This window comes from Lycium barbarum, chromosome 12, assembly GCF_019175385.1.
Source record: "Lycium barbarum isolate Lr01 chromosome 12, ASM1917538v2, whole genome shotgun sequence".
Lineage (NCBI taxonomy): Eukaryota > Viridiplantae > Streptophyta > Magnoliopsida > Solanales > Solanaceae > Lycium > Lycium barbarum.
In genome coordinates, this window is record NC_083348.1 from 101,527,779 (window position 1) to 101,548,930 (window position 21,152).

The 21,152-nt window shown below is 36.2% G+C and overlaps 2 protein-coding genes and 1 non-coding gene across 6 annotated transcripts; all 3 read left to right on the top strand.

The window, feature by feature from the left end:
* The first annotated feature begins 7,018 nt into the window (after positions 1–7,018).
* Positions 7,019–10,584, top strand: LOC132621667 (glycine-rich RNA-binding protein 7-like). 2 transcript variants are annotated; one of them, XM_060336006.1, is made up of 5 exons: positions 7,019–7,172; positions 8,179–8,322; positions 8,407–8,475; positions 8,928–9,034; positions 9,663–10,584. In XM_060336006.1, the coding sequence occupies exons 2-5, from the start codon at positions 8,187–8,189 to the stop codon at positions 10,317–10,319; spliced, it is 969 nt and encodes a 322-aa protein (XP_060191989.1). In that variant the 5' UTR covers positions 7,019–7,172; positions 8,179–8,186; the 3' UTR covers positions 10,320–10,584. The 2 variants fall into 2 exon arrangements, with proteins under 2 accessions (XP_060191989.1, XP_060191990.1); XM_060336007.1 differs by having other exon boundaries at positions 7,167–7,247.
* Positions 10,585–12,293: 1,709 nt separating this feature from the next.
* On the top strand, positions 12,294–12,367 carry TRNAN-GUU (transfer RNA asparagine (anticodon GUU)). Its single transcript has one exon. It is a non-coding gene; the product is annotated as a tRNA-Asn (tRNA).
* A 10-nt stretch (positions 12,368–12,377) lies between these two features.
* Positions 12,378–19,838, top strand: LOC132623186 (ribosome biogenesis protein WDR12 homolog). Of its 3 annotated transcripts, none has more exons than XM_060337904.1 (14): positions 12,378–12,721; positions 14,278–14,378; positions 15,558–15,664; positions 16,094–16,129; positions 16,238–16,323; positions 16,645–16,712; positions 16,795–16,905; positions 17,005–17,127; positions 18,038–18,181; positions 18,570–18,678; positions 18,856–18,992; positions 19,089–19,124; positions 19,210–19,308; positions 19,567–19,838. In XM_060337904.1, the coding sequence occupies exons 1-13, from the start codon at positions 12,568–12,570 to the stop codon at positions 19,300–19,302; spliced, it is 1,305 nt and encodes a 434-aa protein (XP_060193887.1). In that variant the 5' UTR covers positions 12,378–12,567; the 3' UTR covers positions 19,303–19,308; positions 19,567–19,838. The 3 variants fall into 3 exon arrangements, with proteins under 3 accessions (XP_060193887.1, XP_060193886.1, XP_060193885.1); XM_060337903.1 differs by having other exon boundaries at positions 12,379–12,721; positions 19,584–19,838; XM_060337902.1 differs by having other exon boundaries at positions 12,380–12,721; positions 19,589–19,838.
* Positions 19,839–21,152: the final 1,314 nt, after the last annotated feature.

Consider the following 21,152-nt stretch of genomic DNA (forward strand, 5'->3'; position numbering starts at 1 on the left):
TCATGGTGTCAACATACAAAGTCATATGAGATAAACAACCGAGATCAAGTCATGCACAAGAAATTTAAAGCTAGTAGTATAACGACAGTAATTCACACCCGATGAACACAATCTTTGATCATTATGAATCCGATCATCCACATAAACATTATTTAATCAATATAGCCGGCAAATAACTTAACAGACATCTTCGACTAAACAAAATTACCACTTAACTAATTACTCTGTTCGAACTAGGTAAAATTAACTTGGTAGACATAATGAACCACATCAAGCTTAAATTGATACTAAACTTAGCAAAGCATAACTAAAAATCCAATAAAAGGGGTAAAAGAGATAGGAAATTTACCTCTTGTGGTCGCAGTGAATGGGGCGTCGATGTCGTCAAATCTACTCTCTCGTTATGAATAGACCCGAACCTTGAGCCAAACGAATTCGAACGAAAATATTACGGATTTTTGTGAACTAAAGCTCTGTATTCACTTTTGACGAATTGAACGAAAAATGCTAGGAAATAGAAAGTAAAGATTGTTATTCAACAATGTCCTTTTTTTTTGCCCCCGTAACCCCCAAAAAATCCCCCGCTTTATAGGACTTTGTTTGGTAAAAAACAAATAGAGGAGCGTAAGAGAGAGACGGAGTGGGGAGCAGCGTGTAGGGGACAAGGGAACGTGGGCTGGTATAAAGGTGGAGGGGAACGTGAGGATGGAGGCGAGAGGAAAGGAAGGAGAAAGAGAAAGGGAAGGAGAGGAGGCGGGTGAAGATAAAGAGGAAGAGAAAGGAAGGAGGCGGGTTTAGGGATTTAGGGTAAGGAGGAAAATAAAGGGGTGGGCCGGGTCGGACGAATTCTATTGGGCTGGTCCGTTTGGGCTGGCCCATTAATTTGAATATGGGTTGAAAATGTGGGTTGGGTATTAACATGTAGGTTGTTTGGTAGGGAAATAATATTGCATTTGTATTTTAGGCCATTAATTTGGCTGAAAATTGTTGGTCCTTCCTCCGCTATTTTAATTATCTTCGGGCTTTTAATTTAGTGACTAGTACAATATCTATTATGTGAAGATAAATAGTAATTAGTGTATAGAAAGTAAGGATTTTACCAAGTGTTGTCTTGTAATTAATTTGACGAATCCGAACCCGAAAACGAGACGATGACTAACCGTTTGAAATTTGTGATAAAGTAATGCTTATAATGTTAAAAAATAAAAGTTGTGATATTAATAGTAGTAGCAATAAAATATCGCGAAAAATAAAGTATTTAGCTCGTTAGTAAATTTTAAAACCCGGGTAAATTAAATAAAAGAGGGACAAAATTGGGTGTCAACACTTAATTCACACATATTTAGTGATAAACAAAAGAAATCAACAATATTTAGTGATCAATGTATAATACTTAATCAATTTGATGTATTTTGAGTCAGGAAAGATGATCTACTAAGTCAGTATGCACTAAATCGAGTGATCATTAGAGTAATTTGATGCGAACTACTTGATTCACCCATATTTAGTGTTAAAAAAAGGAAATAAATGGTATTTAGTGATGAATATATATACCTACTAATATCCTTAATGGATTAGATATTAATTTCATGGATTAGATGGGCAATTCTAAGTGTATTCTTCCTAAATCGAGTGATCATTGGAGTGTTTTAATGTGAAGTACTTAATTCAACCATATTTAGTGATAAACAAATGAATTCAATGTTATTCAGTATAAACAAAGGAGTTCAATGTGATCAATATCGTGAATATGTTACAACAATGGATGAGTTGTTGCAACATATGAGATACCTGCTGCAACATATAAGTAAGTTGTTGCAACATATGAGATACCTGCTGCAACATATGAGTAAGTTGTTGCAACATATGAGATATCTGCTGCAACATATAAGTAAGTTGTTGCAATAATTCAAATCTGTTGCAACAACTAAGCAACTTGCTTAAACATCTGATCCATCTGTTGAAACAGATTAATTACTTGTTGCAACTTCTTCAACAAGTGTATGATCTGTTGCAACAATTAACTCACATGTTGCGACATATTTTTTAGTTTTTGTAATAATTTAAGCCATTGTTTGATTTTTTCCAACAAGGTGAATAATTTGTTGCAACAACTAAGCAACTTGTTTAAAAATATTAGTAACTTGTTGAAACAGATTAGTAACTTGTTGAAACAAATTAGTAACTTGTTGCAACATCTTCAAGAACTGCATGCATCTGTTGCAATAATTAGTAAGCAAAATAAATAAGTTCATAAACAGAAATTGTTCAAAAGCCACCTTGGTTGCAAATACCACAACTAATCAAAATAAATAAGTTCATAAACACCATTCACAAATAACATAAAGGACAAAAAAAAAAAAACAGAAATTGTTCAACAGCAACCTTGGCTCCAAATACCACAACTTAAGTAATAATTTGTTCAGCAACTGCCTTCTAAGGTGTAGCAGATTTCCTTGATCTACTCCATCTCCTTCATTTCCATCATCAGTTTCTTCATCTTCTAGTTCTTCTTCACTTTCTTCAATTGTATCTACTGCTTCTTTGCTCTGTTCTTCATCTCTTTCTAAGGATTGATTGTCAGTTTGGCTATTCAATTTGACTATATCTTTCCTCAACATTTGCTGATTCATAAATAAATTGTCTACTTGTTGCAACACGTGTAGAAATTGTTGCAACAACTACAAATCTGTTGGATATCTTCTACAAACAGAACCAAATAACTGAAGCTATGTCCAACAGATTTGTAGTTGTAGCAACAGATTGTCTACTTGTTGTAACAAGTGTAGAACTTGTTGCAACAACTACAAATCTGTTGGATATCTTCTACCAACAGAACCAAATAACTGAAGCTATGTCTAACAGATTTGTAGTTGTTACAACAGATTGTCTATTTGTTGCAACAAGTGTAGAACTTGTTGCAACAACTACAAATCTGTTAGATATCTTCTACAAACAGAAGCAAATAACTGAAGCTATGTCCAACAGATTTGTAGTTGTTGCAACAGATTGTCTACTTGTTGCAACAAGTGTAGAACTTGTTGCAACAACTACAAATCTGTAGGATATCTTCTACAAAAAAAACTAAATAACTGAAGCTATGTCCAATAGATTTGTAGTTATTGCAACAGATTGTCTACTTGTTACAACAAGTGTAGAACTTGTTGCAACAACTACAAATCTGTTAGATATCTTCTACAAACAGAAGCTATGTCTAACAGATTAGTGAGTCGTTGCAACAGATTGTCTACTTGTTGCAAAAAGTGTAGAACTTGTTGCAATAACTACAAATCTGTTGGTTATCTTCTACAAATAGAATCAGATAAATACTAGGACAGGAACAAAAAAACTATTTGTTGGATATATTTTTCTAAACCCTGAACCATACCAGACAGCAACAGAAAAATCATCTATTCACTACAAACTTTTCCTAAACCCAAAAAAAAAAAAATTCAAAACTTCCTTTTAAGATTTTTTTTTTTTGGAGGGGGATGGGGTGGGGGGCAAAAAACCAAAAATAAAAACTTTCCAATACTTTTTTTAAAACAAAATTAATTTTTTTAGGGTGGGTGGGGGAAGTAAGAAACCAAAAAAAATAATTCAAAACTTCTTTTCAAGAAAAAAACATTTGGGGGGGGGGGGGGGGTAGTGGTGCGAAAAAACAAAAAAATTTCAATACTTTTTTTTTTGGAAGGGTGAGGGGTGCAAAAAAACAAAAAGAAAAACTTTTCAAAATTTTTTTTATGGGGGGAGGGGTGGGAGGAGGAGGGGTGGGGACCGGTAAAAAAAATCAAAATTTTTTTAGGAGTGGGGTGGGTGGGGGGGGGGTGAAAAAACAAATAAAAAAAATTAGGGGGGGGGGAGGGGGTGGCTGGTGAAAAAGCAAATAAAATAACAAAACTTAACAAAAAAAAATTGAGCGGGGGGGGGGGGGGGGGGGGGTTGGATTACGCGGGGGAGGGTTGGGAGGAGGGGGGTGAAAAAATAAATAAAGAAATTAACAAAAATTCAAAACAATTTTTTTTTAAAAATTGGGCGGGGGTGGGGGCGGGGTGTGTGAGGAGGGGGTGCTGGTGAAAAAGCAAATAAAAAATATCCAAACTTTTCTTTAAAAAAAAAAAAATTGGTGGGGGAGGGTGGGGCTGGGAGGGGTGGGAGGAGGAGAAGGTGGGGCTGGTGGGTTTTTTTGGATTAAGTTGAGATCTTTTTGTATTTTATAAAAGATTAATAAATTTGAAAAAAATACATTTTACAGGGACTTAAAGGGCTAAATACAAAGGAATTCAGGAATGTAGATAACAAAATAAAACTTGCAAGAGCTAAATTGGAGGAATTGCAGGAACATATGAGGACTGATCATCATGCAGACCATTTTGTTCAGGAAAGATTTGCAAGGCAAGAACTTGAAAAATGGAGTTGTGTGGAAGAGAGTATACTACAACAAAAATCTAGGGTGAATTGGCTAAAATTAGGCGACTCTAATAATGCTTATTTCTTTGCGAGTATGAAGAATAGGGTGGCGCAAAATAGTATTCAGAAGCTAATTTCCAACTCCGAGGATATTATTCAGAAAGAGGAGGAAATTGAAGAGGAAATTTCTACGTATTACAAAGGGATTCTAGGGTCTGCTGCTGCTGTACTACCTGCTATTAATCCCGTAACAGTGAGAGATGGGCCAGTACTGCATAAGGAACAACAGGAAATGCTTATTCAACCGGTCACTCAGGCTGAAATTTCAGCGGCCCTTGCTGCCATAGGAGATACAAAGGCACCAGGTTGTGATGGAATGAATGCTTGTTTTTTTAAAAAGGCGTGGAAACTGGTGGGGCAAGATGTTAGTGATGCTGTGGTAGACTTCTTTGCTACAAGTACTATGTACCAAGCTATAAATTGCACTAATATTACCTTGATCCCCAAAGTTAGAAATCCTTCAAAAGTAACTGAGTTTAGACCCATCGCTTGCTGTACTACGCTATATAAAATCATTTCAAAGGTGTTAACCAAGAGGATGCAAAGTGTGATGGATGAGATTATTGACAAGAACCAGTCAGCTTTTGTCCCTGGCAGAGGCATAGTGGATAATATTGTGCTAAGTCATGAACTGGTTAAACATTATGGAAGGAAGAACATATCTCCAAGATGTATGCTTAAAGTTGATATGAGAAAGGCATATGACTCTGTTGAATGGGCTTTCTTGGAACAGGTTCTTCAAGGTCTGAATTTTCCTGAGATTTATGTGAGATGAATCATGCAGTGTGTTACTACTGTCTCCTATTCTGTGCTGGTTAATGGAAATCCTGTTAAGCCTTTTCCTGCAAAAAAAGGACTTAGACAGGGTGTTCCATTATCACCCTACCTATTTGTCTTAGTAATGGAATACTTTACACGAACTTTGAAGAGGTTGAGAAGGATACCAAATTTTAATTTTCATCCTAAGTGTGAAAAGCTTAATATTATCCAATTAAGTTTTGCAGATGATCTGTTACTATTCTGTAGAGGCGACATTTGGTCTGGTAAGCTACTGGTGGAGTGCTTTGCTGAATTCTCAAAAGCCTCGGGACTACAAGCCAATGCTGAAAAAAGTGCTATATATTTTGGAGGGGTTCCCGACTTGGAACAAGAGATCATTCTCAATCAACTAGGATTCTTAAAGGGAGATTTACCCTTCAAGTACCTCAGGGTACCGCTGAGTACCAAAAAGCTCACTATCAATCAATGCCAGCCTCTATTGGAGAAAATGATGGGCCGAATAAATTCTTGGACTTCCAAATTTCTTGCTTATTCTGGTAGAATTCAGCTTATCAGGAGTGTCCTGTTGGCTATCCAGAATTATTGGTCCCAGATATTCTTGCTGCCAAAGAAACTCATCAAAACGATAGAAAGTGTATGTAGAAGGTATTTGTGGACTGGAAGCATAAATCCATCCAAAAAAGCATTAGTAGCCTGGGAACAATTATGTCATCCTAGAGTGGCTGGTGGCATGAATATATTAGACATCCACAGGTGGAACAAGGCTGCACTCTGCAAACTATTGTGGAATTTATGCACCAAAAAGGACAAACTGTGGGTCCTTTGGGTGCATACTTACTACATAAAGCAGGGATCCGTGTGGGATACTCAAAGCAAACAAGCATCCTGGATGATGAATAAGATCATCAATGCAAAAAAATACTTGGATGCTATCTCATGGGATGAAGAATTTTTGATGCGACAGGCCAAGTTTTCTATAAAAAAAGTGTACACTTTGATGGGGGGTCAGTTCCCTAAAGTTGACTGGAGGAGACTCACGTGCAACAACCACAGCTGCCCAAAATGGACTTTCATTCTGCAATTGGCGTTAATAGAAAGGCTGGCCACAAAGGACCGACTATTGAAATGGGGAATAATAGATTCAGCTGCCTGCCCTCTATGTGATAACATGGATGAGAGCCATAATCATTTATTTTTTGAGTGCTCCTATTCGATGAGAGTATGGACTAAACTCCTGAAATGGCAAAGCATAACTAGGACTGTAAGACGATGGCAAGAAGAGAAATCGTGGGCAACTAGCAACGCATCTGGTCGAAGTGTGCAGGCAGATATCTATAGGATGTGTCTAACTGGGGCTGTTTATCATATATGGCTCGAAAGAAATGCTCGGGTGTTCTCACAAGGGCAGAAGGAAGACAAGGCTTTGGTCAAACAGATTATCCAGGAAGTTTTTGTTCGTGCATCCATGAATAGGAAGATTGCTGCCAAGTTAGCCCAAATGAATTACTATCCTTGAAAGTAGCTATGTATAGGAGGATAGAGTGTACTGGTTGAATGAGACAGATTTGAGACTAGTAGTTCAATTTGTCTAGGAGTTTGTACTGAACTGTTCACTTGGTAAATAATACATTTAGTTACCAAAAAAAAAAAAAAATACATTTTAGACCTAATTTTCTTAATTCCAAATTTAATTGGGTTTTGATTTGATGTGGTCCCACAAGTCACCAATACTAATTTGACAACTAAAAGGTGATCTTTTAGTTAAATCTTCCATGTTTGTTGACCACCGCCTCTATTTCATCCAACGGCCAAGAATGAGCAAGTTGTAATCGCAAGGCCGATATGTTTTTGGGATATTTATTGGAGTTACCCTTCATCTTCTAGAACCAACAAGTGTGCTTCTGTGCATCATTCCAGCAAAGGTAAGTTTCTTCTGCTACCTTCACTTCATGTAATAACAAAATATTTGTTAGCTTGATATTTAAAGGATTAATCAGGTTGTTTAGATTTTTAATTTTTGCATTTGTTTCTTTTATTGAACTGATGCTTTAGCTTTTACAATTGGTTAGGGTTTTACCAATTTTGATATGTGTTGCATGATATAACGATTTCGTGGTTTTTGGGTGTTTCCGATTCGCTGTAAATGTCCATTTAATCACTTCTCTATCGTTCTCCATGGGCTTGATCATGGTTCTAACTGAGTTTTGGAAACGGCCATTGCAGATTAAAAACAAACCCTTATTTTCATAACAAAGTTTAGGGAGCTTCCCATAGTTGGTCCCAATATAGGCCTGAATAAGAGCAGAATGTATGGAGGATTCGTATTGCATATCTTCAGCTAGTTTCGGATAGAAGCTTATATGGTTGATCCATTTACAACTGTTTCCTCACAATCCGTTTATTTTAGTATTAATATATCGGCTGCCCCTTAAACTAAATTTCATTTAGATACTGGAACTACGGCTTGTTCCAATTGAGCACCTGAAAGTGTTCCTTTTAGACACTTGCGACTCAAATTCTGGAACTTCTTTTACGTGTGTTCTCTCATACACGCCCATTACGTAGATAAGTTAATCACTTAAAAATATGTGACCTCCTTTAACTATACGAATTAGTCTCAATAAGCCGTAAATCCTCAAGCATATTCCGATTGAGGATGATGTGTCTAAATAAAATATGCTGACAAGTTAAAGGGGTTGTCAATGTATTAAGCCTTTATTTTATGCCTTCATGTTTTCATGTTTTATGACAACTGTTGGAGCATAGATGTAAATGAGCTCAGAGAAGAATCCTTTTTTTTTTTGAAACTTTCAATTAATGCTTCTAGTAATGATCATTGAAGGAAAAAGGATTCTTTTGAATATGGCTCCTTAATGTCTATCTACATTGAATTTGTGATACTGACTCTTTACTGTTCTGTTTTACTAGGTTTAAAGATGGCTTTTCTCAATAAAATTGGGAACATTCTTAAACAGAGTGTAGGCAAAAACACAAACTTGGACCTCTCTGGCTCAAATGCTTCACTTTTCCAGGCTATAAGAAGCATGTCTTCGTCTAAGCTTTTTGTTGGAGGTGAGAAGATATTGTCTGTATATGAAGCTTCTGTGATTTTTCACTTCTGTTGCTTACTCTATAATGCCGTATTGTCTGCTGCAGGTCTCTCGTATGGCACTGATGAAAGTTCTTTGAAAGAGGCATTCTCTCAATATGGTGATGTAATCGAAGGTACTAGGGGGTTACTGTTTTGCATATGTAGATTTAGCAATGCACTTCATTTAAAAGAGATGATTGCTGTGTAGTTGCAGCATTAACTAATACTCGTATCAAAAGATCATCAGAGACGGAATAATGCTGCTATGATTGCGAATAGAAACGAGCTAGTGCTTTCAGATGTTAAGGTAGTGAATATATAGAAGACTCAATTCTCATTTTTGTTTTGAATTAATTTTGAAGTTGGAGTTCAAATTCATTTCTCCTATTAATGAAACAAGAAGTCTTTGGTCTTAATTGGACATGTTTCCTTATCAGTTTAGTTCTTGGTGAAATGTCCCAATTCTAATGGCCTATGAGACAGGTTCGTGTGTGCGGTGTCTGTGGAGATTTCTCTGAAGTTTGCTTCCTTTGCTGTCTGTTGTTTAGCTGAATTTTTTAATAAACTATTTCCTCTCCCTTTGCAGCTAGAGTTATTCTGGATCGTGAAACTGGGAGGTCCAGAGGCTTTGGTTTTATTAGTTTTCCATCAAGTGAAGAAGCAACAAGTGCCATGCAGGCCATGGATGGTCAGGTATGACGTTACTTCTAGTGGAAAAGTTATCCTTGTGAACAAAAAAAAAAGGGCACACAAAGCATCCTGTGTTAGCAGGGTCTGGGGAAGGGCCATACTCCAAAGGGTGTGAAAGTTATCCCTATGAAGACAAATTACATATATTTTTATCCATATGCTAAAAAGAAAGAACTTGAATAGAAGACCAATATGGATTTCATAGGAAAACGACACTTTTACTTTTAATGCATAGTTCAGAAACAATATTTCACCCAGAACCTTACTAGCAAATTCTTTTGTGATGACACTTTGTATCTGCAAAGGAGGACAGTGACGCTTTTCCACTTGTTTATTCAATTTCCTTTATGTAATTCTGATAATCGCTTTACATCGTAAGACTATTTATAGAGAGTGAAAATTTTCTAGAAAATCCCTATTGCCTGTAATTACACTCGTTTGAATATACTTACAAGTTACTTTTTGCACCCCTCCCACCGGCCTCCTACCAGTTCCATCTTGGGTTGGCCAATAAATGTGATATTTCCTAGCACCTTAATGTTGTCACTGGTCATTTTTTTGGAAACAAAAAAAAAAAAAAAAAAAACTTAGTAATGGTGTGAAGGTGATTTATGCTGTGTAACTTTTTCAGGATCTTCATGGAAGACGGATAAAGGTGAATTATGCCACAGAAAAGCGTCGTGCTGGTTTTGGAGGTGGCTATGGTGGTGGTAATTTTGGTGGTGGTGGAGGTTATGCAGCCGGCAATTATGGAGGTGGAGGTGGTGGATTTTCTGGTGGTTACGGTTCTGCAGGAGGAGGTGGCTACGGTAGTAGTGGTGGTGGTTATAATTATGGCGGGGATGGTGGAAATTTTGCAGGTGCTGGAGGTTACCCAACCAACAATTATGGTGGAGGGGGTGGGTTTTCTGGTGGCAACAGTTCTGGTGGATACGGTAGCTATGGAGGCGGTAGTAACTATGGGAACAACAATAGTTCCCCTGTTGAGGGTGGTAACTATGGAAGCCCTCCAAGCAGCAATTATTCTGGTCAAGGCAGTGATTTTTCGGGTGGTTATGGTGGAGGCAACAGTGGGAATGACTTTGTTGGAGTTCCTAGTAATAATGGCTTCACTAACATAGGATTTGGTGGGAGCTCTGAAGCATCACATAATGGAGGCCAAGAACAGCTTAGTGCAGATCAAGGGGGGGCTCAATCTGTAAATGAGGACCTTGGACAGGAGACATCAGTAGAAGGAAATTACAGGGATGACGATGATGAACCAAAGGATTACGCCAACAGGGGCTGAAAAAATGTTTAGTTTCAAGAGAATGTCTAGGACATGTTTGAGTCATTCGTGAATAAAATGTCCATCCCGTTTCCGCAGCATTCATAACTTTGTCTAGTTTTATGAATTTACAGGCCTCAAAAGTTTCTTAATAATACTCGGTTTAGTATCAATTGAACTAGCAATATGCGTATTAGTGAATACTTACTAGCAACATTTGCATAAAAAATGCACAAAATTTGTTATCTCTTCAGAATGTGATATTCATCATATTTCTTTTGTTTTATATTTTAGTATATCTCGGTTTTATATTCGTAAATGTGTTTTCATTTGAGATCAGTGAAATGAATAATGGGAGAATGACGTATATATATATATATATATATATAAGAATAGGGTATATTTACAAAATATGATAATATTTTTTAGTTTACAAAATATAACGATAGATTTCTTACAAAATATATACGAAATTTTCAGTCTAAGACTTTAAATTTTCGCTCAAAATTTTGTATATGAAATGTGTATATCTTGCTCAAGGCTTAAAAAATTCGCTCAAAATTTTGTGCATGAAATATGTATATCTCGCTTCAAGACTTAAAAATTTCACTCAATATTTTGTGTATGAAATATGTATATCTCACTGAAGGCTTAGAATTCTTACATTTTTTGTGTATAAAAATTGTATAGAAACGATATGAAATATGTATATAACTGTATAAAATTTATAAAAAGTTCATGTTAGGTTTTTGGAAATTTAATACAACTACAACAACATTGTATAAAACTTTCATTGGCTTATAAGTTGCTTATAAGCTGTTTTCAGCTTTTTTAAGTGTCTCGCTGGCCAGCTTAAAGTCATTTTGTGCTTAAAATAAGCTCAAAAAAATAATTGGGCCCATTTGACTTAGCTTATCTAAAGCATCTTAGCAAAAAAAAAAAAAAGTTAAAAAAGTAAGTTAGACTATTCAACTTATTTTTTTTAACTTATAAGCTGTTTGCAGCTTATAGACATAAACCCATCCAAACAGGCTATAGAGCTGTTTAATTAGATTATAGCAAGTAAGTTTTATAACAAGGCCTGATACAATTTAAAACCATAGGCGTGTCAGATTACACATTATGATCATACATACGAAATAATTTAAAATAGTTCAATGATTCTTATCTCCGCATAAAGTGCATATAACCTAATCGACTGCTTTTCCGCAATCTTTTCTTTGAATAAAATGTGACACATTGAAGTGTGTTACAAATTGCAAAATGAGACACAGGCTGCAAGAAAACCATTCAAACTGCCTCCAGTGCATCAGCAACGAGTTCTTTTCAATTTTCCCCGTTATAATCCCTTCCCTCATTTCAATCTTAGTAGCTCAGTAGGTTGACTATTAGAACTTTCATCTTATTGATGAGAGTTTGATTCCCAACTTTATAACCCTTTGATTCCCCACTTTATAACCCCCTCCCCCAATTTAAAAAATAATAATAATAAAAAAAAAATCCCAGGAGAAGGGAACTCTAATTCCTACTTAATTTGTACTTAACATGACTTTAGTAACGTTTAGGAAGGTTAAGTAGCAAACAGAAAAAGAAAAGAAGGATTAAGTAAATAAACTTAATTAGAAATAAATAATGCTAAATAGCATTAAATAAGAACAGAATGGGATAAAGTATTACCCCTCGGTTTCAATTTGTTCATCTTTCTATTCTTTTTGATATATGTAAAAAACAATGCCACTTTTTGTATTTAGTTACTCTTTGCACCCAACAACTTGCCTGACATATTTAAGACCACAAGATTTTAAAGAAATTTTGATACATTATATACATTTTTAGTTTAACATCACAAGATAAAAAATCTTCTTTATTTTCTTAAACTCCGTGTTGAGTCAAATTAAAACAAACAAATTGAAATGAAGGGAATTTTTGGGTAGAGTCTGTGTTGTTGGAGCTGAATTAGTATTTTAATAAATGGAATATAGATGACGATAAGAAGCTGGAATAGCTCAGTTGGTTAGAGCGTGTGGCTGTTAACCACAAGGTCGGAGGTTCAAGCCCTCCTTCTAGCGATGTACTTCTACTTATTTTCCTTTTTTCTTGCCTCATTTCCTGCAGGAGTGCCATAAACCCACAATACTTAAAAAATTCCGTTAAACCCTAGTTGATACCCACCTCCCACACAAGCTGTTAAAATCTAAGCTTCCTCAACCGTATCTCAGATTAATTTGAGGGTGAACGTCTTCGTAATTCCACTATATCCTTATCTGTAATGGATATTGATGACAAGGCTGCAAGGCGTATACAGGTCCGGTTCGTGACGAAGTTGAAAGCCCCCTTTAATGCCCCACCTAATTCCATTGCTGTTCCCTCTAACCTCACCAGATTAGGCCTCTCTTCCATTCTCAACAACCTCCTTAAAGCCGGTAACTTTTTCTTCTAACTCTTTCTGCCCGCTATGCTGAATGTGTTGACTCCAACTAGTTTATTCGTTGGTTGTGTAACATAGTTTGAGTTGTTAGATTATGGCTCTTTTTTTTGTTGTAAAAAAGTTAATTTTAATTACAGAGGAAATGGTTCTCCATGATAGGCTTGGTGGTAATGTGCAGCCTAGTTTCTGTTGTAGCTATCTCTCCTTCCCTACCTGTAGTATTAACAATTTCATTCTTCTTCGATTTCTATTACCACACGGTATTTCTTCTGCTTTGGTTATCACATTTGTTTTTTGCTGTTGTTACTGTTTCTTTTTTTTCTGAATGCTATGAACTACTTTACCTAGTAGTTCCCATTTCTGCTTCTTTTCCATATTTCATTTTTTTTTTTCTTTCAAACTGTTTTAAAATACTTTTCTTGAGTCAAGGGTCTTTCCAAACAGTCTCTCTACCTACACGGGGTAGGGGTAAGGTCTGCGTACACTCTACTCTCCCCAGGCCCCACTTGTGGGATTACACTGGGCATGTTGCTGTTGTTGTTGTTGTAATTACAAAGGACATGGTCGTTCATGCTGAAATAGATGTTTGTGGGTAATGATGGTTCAACTCTACAGTTGTACATAGCTCATGTTAATTGTCAATTTGGCTTAATTGGTTGGTTTAACTCACTTGTTTAAGCTACGAGCTAGTAAATTTCTTCAAATGAGTATTTTTTAATTTTGCTAAGCGAAATGTACAGAGAGGAGGATTCATATAGCTGACCCCGTCTAGTTTGGGACTTAGACGTAGTTGATTTATTGGTTGTGTAATATGGTTTTTTGTTTAATGTCAAAGGAACCCCCAGCCGCTATCCTTCGGATGCGCACAGGGTAAAACCTCGCTCCTGTCCAACAGCCCGCAAACCACACAGAAGAGATAAGCCACACTAGGCAATTAGTTTTGAGTTTTTAATGAAAATGGATGTTCTTTTTTGTTAATTATAATTACAGAGGATTTGGTTGTTGATGCTGAAATAGATGTTTGTGGGATATGACGGTTCAATGCTACTGTTGTGCAGAGCTTATGTTAATTGTCAATTTGGCTTAATTGATTGGTTTAACTCACTTGATTAAGCTACGAGCTTGTAAATTGCTTAAAATGAGTAGTTGTTAACCTACATTAACAAGTTGAATAGGTTGTTGGTTGTGGTCCGAGAGCTTTGTTATTATGGGTTACGGTGCCATAATTGAGCAGCTTTATACTTAGAAATGACTCTATCAAAATGTATATTGTGTCTAGATTTGGGATCAGAGATAAACGAGTCAGGTTCATATTTAATTAAATAAAGGACCTGATCTCATGTATACTTTACCCTCCCTTCCAAGGTAGGGGGTAAGGTCTGCGTATACTTTACCCTCCCTGGACCTCACATTGTGGGATTTCACTGGGTATGTTGTTGTTATTGTTGTTGATCTCATGTATACTGGACAAGAACTGTATTGTCTGCTCATCTATTCTCCTACCTGTGTTCTTACTAGTATGCTTACCTGTTTGTCATTTGATGTTATTAGGAAAGGATGAGTGGAATCCTGAGCCTTTTGATTTTCTCATTGATGGAGAACTGGTCCGCATGTCACTTGAAGAGTTTCTCCTTGCCAAGGGCATTTCAGCTGTAAGCGTCTCTCCTGAAATCACTTCGTGACATTTAAAATGACCACAGTTCCAGTGTTACTGTTTTGTCTCTTCAGACCAACTTAAAAATCAAAAGATGCTTTTGGAAGCTGGTTAATCTTGTTTCCAAACTAAATATAGAATGAACTGTTTTGTCTCTTCAGACTGACTCAAAAATAAAAAGATACTTATGGAAGCCAGTTAATCTTGTTTCCAAAGGAAATATAGAATGAACTCTATACATTGATGTTAACATTGATTTTAAACACAATAATAGAAGTGTGTTTTTGTTGTGTGGCGCCATTAATGTGTAATGACATTCTGCTTAAAGTTTGTTGCTTCAATTTGTCTGAGCATAATGACTGGTGGAGAATGATAATAATGAACTCTAGAACTTACCAAATAACAACAACAACAACAACAACAACAATAACAATAATAATAATAATAATAATAATAATAATAATAATAATAATAATAATAATAATAATAATAATAAATCTATAGAAAAAGATGAATAGCCAGTCATAAAGTTGATATAAGTGGCCCAAGCTCGAGCTGAACTTGTACCAACAGTTGGATTAGCTCAAATGCTGCCCCCCCGTTACTTGGATTTATTTCTAATTCCACAAAGCATCTACTGGCTGCTGCTAGTGGGATTGTTCTTTTGCATTATTTCATAGGTTTTTATTCTTTTTATGCTCGCAATTGTATCTTTTATTGGAGTTTCAAACTTGTAGAAAAATCCAAACATATACTGTCTCCTATTATGTGCTTTTGCACCTCCCAACTCCAAAGTATTAAAAGTTCTGTTTCAAAATTGTAGGCAGTGTAGTACCAATCAATACAAAAAATTGTAGTCAGTATAGTGTAATGTGAAAACATTTTCTTTCCGGAAATGATACAGATAGTTGACCTTCACTTACGAGTTGTTTGAAATAATTGTACGTATTGCAAAGAGTATATACATACCTGAAGGTTATAGAAGTACTGCTACTCTGTAATTCTAGTTCCTTCCTAGTTGTTTCTCTTATGTTCTCATTCACTAGCCAGAAGTGGCTTTTTCAGTCACAAGCCATTGAGATTTTTGACAATACGTTTTACTTAAGTAATTATACACTTATTAGTGGCTCTTATATTCCTTATTATGTTTCTTACTTTTTTTCTATATATTTTACAGGAGAAAATATTAGAGATTGAGTACATTAGAGCTGTGGCTCCAAGAAAACAAGAAGAGCCATCTTTGCATGACGATTGGGTCAGTGCAGTTGATGGTTCTAATTCTAAGTAAGCATGAGTGTGAGATTTGTTTTTCTAGAATCTTCAGAGTGATCCTTGTAATTTTCACCCCCTTGTATATCTTTCTTTCTCTAATATATTTAAGATTTGATACATGTATGCTTCTAATGGAACTTCTTTACTGAAAGAGAATATAGGTTTATCCAAAAAATAAAAAATACAGAGTCTGCATTATATAACTAAATGGAATGGTTTCATGTCTCTGGCTATTGGATCTCTCTAGATTTCTGAGGAGAACATTTTTGATATTATTATATTGTGCTGCTTTTTTTCCAAGTGTTTTTGAGGTAAAATTCAACCTCCATGTGCTTCTTTGTCCTAAAATATTGGATGGTGATGTTAAGAATGTAATAATGGTCTTCTTTCCATACAGTGAACCATTAGCTTAACTGACAAGATGTATTTGTGATCTGACAGGTTTGTTTTGACTGGATGTTATGATGGTTTTGGAAGGTAATCTGCTGATTGTATATTCTTTTGCTAATTTCATTTTTGGTTCAGAACTCGGCTTTATTTGTTTTTTGTTATTGTGTCAACCTAACATTTGATAGTGCTACTCAGAATATGGAAGGCTGCCGGATCTTGTACACATCTATTGGAGGGCCATACTGGTGCAATTACTTCTGTTTGTGTTGTCAAACCAAGAGGTATAAGTGGGAGATAGTTTCTCCGCAGTTGCTCGCTTTCTAGCATTATGCTTTACCATCTGCTGCCATTATCATTTCTCTGTGATACCATGTTCATACTCCCAGATCACCTGCTTTTGATGTTTCGTTTTCGGTTAATATCTCTTGTTGATATCCATTCTATTAGCTTGCCTTGCAATGCTGAAATACATTGGATACCAAAAACTTTTACCAGCATGTGGAAATATAGTTTGAATTTCTCCTGGATATCTTCTTTGTGCTTCATCTCTTCCGCAACTCTGTCTCTGTGTTTATCATTTTTATACCTTTTATTTTCTTTAGTGCCTCAAAGTGGTGCTGATCAAATAGTAGCCACGGCTTCCAAGGATAGGACACTGCGGCTCTGGAAGGTAACATGACGTGCCTGCACTACATATAACTCACTGCCTAATTCATGATCTTCCTTTAATTAGTATATGTTTGGCTTAAAAGTTTGATGCAGATGAGTCTTTGGATCAGATAAAGAGGATTAGAGCCTTTAAGATTTTACATGGACATACTGCTTCTGTCCAAAGTGTTGCAGCAAATCCTGCTGGAGATACGGTCGTGCATCTCTTCACTTAATTGATCATTTGAAGCTTTTCAATTACGAAATTGATTCTAAGAACTTTTACTGACTCCCAGTATTTATTATTTTGACAGGTTTGTTCAGGGTCCTGGGATTGCCAAATAGCTTTGTGGCAAGCAAGTGGCTCAGATACAGGTGATGTAGTTTCAGTCAAAAAAAGGAAGAAGGATGCCCAAGAGGAAGATCTTCAATTAGAAGTATGACTAGATTCCTTTTAACGTTCTATGTTAAAGATAGAAAAATACATCTATTTCATGCCGTGTAGTGTATAAAAATCCATGACCTGTTTAATAAGGATAATGTGTCGGTTCTAACAAAACAATCTACTTTTACTTTTTTGCAAAACCTATTCTTCCCTAAACCCTACTTCTGCACCCTTTTCCATCCTACATCTTATCTACGACACCCATCCAATTGTCCCACCCTACTTGCTGCTGCGCCTCCAATTTTGTCTTGCTACTCCCGCGAATTATGTGACATAGTTTGAACCGGCACGGAGTTTAGAAAGAAATGAAGAATTTTGGAACATGTGGTCTAAAATATGCCATAACATTATATGCCATAACATTGTGTGACTATAAAGTTTTTGAAACTTGTAACCTTAACATGCTATCACATAAACTGGAACTGGAGGGAGTATTTGTTCTTCTTCCTTCCCCCTACCTGTCACCCCGCTCTGTTCCCTAGCTTCCTCCCTTGTTCCTTCCTTTGTTGCCATTATATTCTTCTCTTCACAGTTGTTTCAGCAACAATTTTGATTCTCTATGTTGTATCACATTGACAATTGATATTGATTAGCAAAATCTTGTGTCCCTTTTGGTGAAAGACAAACAGCCTTCTGATTTCCTCAAGTGACAATGTTCATCAATGCGTCTGAAGGGCCAAAATAATTTTGGAATTGATTTTGAAATATGTCGGTCTTTGGCAAGCAGGAGAGGCGTTATCTCCTCTTATTATATCACTCGTGCTTGATCTTAGTTTTCTCTCTCTCTCTCTCTCTCTCTCTCTCTTCCTTCTATTGTTCTCTCTTTTATTTTTAAAATATTTTTTAATGTTTGTTATCCTAATTGTGTACTCAAAAAATTCTATCACATCTTATGCTCACAGGAGGCGGCTAAATCTACACTTGTAGGACATACACAATGTGTCTCTTCCGTGGTGTGGCCACAAGATGAAACAATTTATTCAGCATCGTGGGATCACTCTATTAGAAGATGGGATGTTGAGATGGGCAAGGATTCATTGAACCTGGTGACCTTCCATCTCTTTTCTTCTCTTCTTCCAGTCACATCTCTACTGTCCTGTGCATGTAGATTGTAGGGGATAGTATTTCCTAAAATTACTTACATATGGATTGGAGGGGGCAAATTAAATTTACCAACTTGTATACTATTCCTGTTGATATTGCTTTCACTTTCTGTCAGAGATAATATTTCTCTTTGGCAGTCAACAATTATATTTTAAAATTACACCATCTTGAAGAAAAAGATACCGCCCATCATAATAAGTTGCCGATTTTTGAACATTTTTTAATCCCAAGACGTATAGTATTTTTGTAAAGTCTATTCTGTTGAGAGCTTGAAAGTTGAAACTGTATTGTCCTAAAAGTATGGATAATGATCACCTTCCTATTCAACAGTACTGCGACAAAGTCATTAATTGCCTTGGTGTTGGAGGTGAAGGTTCTGCCCTCATTGCTGCTGGTGGTTCTGATCCCATTCTTAGGATATGGGATCCTCGCAAACCAGGTTTCTTTCTTTCTGTTCAACTTGCAGAAGCACTTATAAACACCCACTTGAACTTTAACTCCCTGTCTCTCTGTGCTTACATATCTTTTCTTTGTGTTTATTGTTCAAGTAACTGATGACCTTAATTACATCACACACCGATATATTAAAAAAATTCTTTCATGTATCACTTAACAGGTACTTCGGCGCCTGTCTATCAGTTCTCATCACACGGTTCTTGGATATCCGCCTGCAAGTGGCATGAAAAGTCATGGTTTCACTTGGTTTCTGCATCGTATGATGGGAAAGTAATGTTATGGGACTTGAGAACTGCGGTTAGTGCTATACTTTTAACGTCTCTATAATGATTAGTATGACTTTCTATAAACACTTACGTTTTCCATTCCTGGGTAAAACAATTTGTATTGCAGTGGCCCCTTGCTGTCATTGATACTCACAAGGACAAGGTACTATTTTTTACCTTGTAAGATCTGGTTTAAGAGTATTTGTTCTATTCATTAGTATTTCCTAAACATCAGTCTGTCAATACAGGTATTATGTGCGGATTGGTGGAAAGGAGAAAGTGTAATCAGTGGTGGGGCTGACTCGAAGCTTTGCATATCTTCCGATGTTTGTGTGTTGTGATTAGAGGTAAATTTTACTCTCTTTTTGCTGTAGAGTTTGATGAGGAATTATCTTTCACAGCTTAGTTAGGTGGAGTAGAACACAGATTATTAGGAGGGAAAAAAAAAAAGGAATAGTCCATACTTGGGTTCGATTCCAGTTGCTACATTTCATTTTCCTTGTCAAAAAAGAAAAAAAAGAATAAAATCCATATACAGATGGTGTATTATTGAATGTGTAACAAGGTAGTTATTGCGAACCGGAATTGGCTAAATATATGATTAGAACTTTTGTTCTGTCAGGACAGATCTCCCCTGTTGCCGATGAGATTGTGCTTCAAATGATGATGCAGTTTTGCCTATGGAATCGGTTGGGTCAAGCTGAAGTTGTAATAATCTACTTCAGATTCAATTTTGTCTATGCTAAACTGGAAACGGTTTGTATTATATAATCATGTGAGGCTAAGTGAATTGAAGCTGTAATTTTCGCATGTTATTTCAGCAACTATTAATACCAATTTATGTAGAAGTGACCATGATCACCAAAACCTTATTTGAGATTGGTGTTGTTACTTTTCTCTCCCATTTCCCCCCCTTTTTTTGAAAGGTGGCCTCAAACTGCAAGATATGTAAAGTAGACATCATTTTGCTGGTGCCATCATATTGGATTTGATAAGAATCCTTTTGAGTTTTGTGTAAGAAATGGTTAATTTTGCCTATGAAATCGATTTTCTCAAGATTACAACCAGCTCGATTCATTCACAAATTGCAAGAAATATGCCTACACTACTACTACTAGTAGTATACTACTACTGCTGCTATACTATTTGTGAATGAGCTCATACTCAAACTGGCGTGTTTCTTCTTCCTCAATCTTTTAGATTCCGGTTATGCTTTAAAGAATTTTTCAAATTTTTGCAACTTATGAACTACCGGATCTTACATGGGTTTGCTAGTACTAGTAAGCACATCACCACGTGCACTGCATGGAATTTCACTAGTTCCCTTATACATTTCCAACCACGCATCGTTACCGTATCCAATTTTTTGCTTTTAAGTCTTGTACGGGTGCATTAAATATGATCAAATAAGTGCTACAACTGACATGATGCAACTTGCATCATAAATGTTGAGGGGATTGGTGGTATGTTCCCCTCCGAGTTGGTCCAAAATAACTACGTGCATTGATTAGGTTAATATAAATGTGCAACATGAGTATAAAGTGGATCTTTTGCCTCGGTGGAATTGAGGGGATTGGTGGTATGTTCCCCTCCGAGTTGGTCCAAAATAACTACGTGCATTGATTAGGTTAATATAAATGTGCAACATGAGTATAAAGTGGACCTTTTGCCTCGGTAGAAAAACACTTCTGTTTTGAAAAATAAGTAAAATACTTTATATGAAGATGCGGTGGAACGATGAATTAAATATGAATGAACAAGGTAAAAACTTACATGATATAACTTGCATCATACATAGGAGATTGGTGGTATGTACCATTCCGAGATGATCAAAAATAATAATGTTGATTTAAGGTCAAGAAAATATGCAACATGATACATCAGTATATATAATGGATCTTTTGTCCGGGTTAAAAAACACTTCTGTTCTGAATAAATAAATTTAGATGCGGGGGATAGATGAGTTAAATATGAATGGGCAAGGGTTACAACTTACAAGATACGAGAAGTGAAACTGAGATGGTTCGAGCATGTGAAGATGCCCTGTTAAGGAGGTTGAGAGGTTGGCCATAGTGAACTTGAGGAGGGGTGGAGATAGGTCTAGGAAGTACTGGGTTAGGTGATTAGGCAGGACATGGCACAACTTCAGCTCACCGAAGACATGATCCTTGATGGGAGCGTGTGGAGGTCG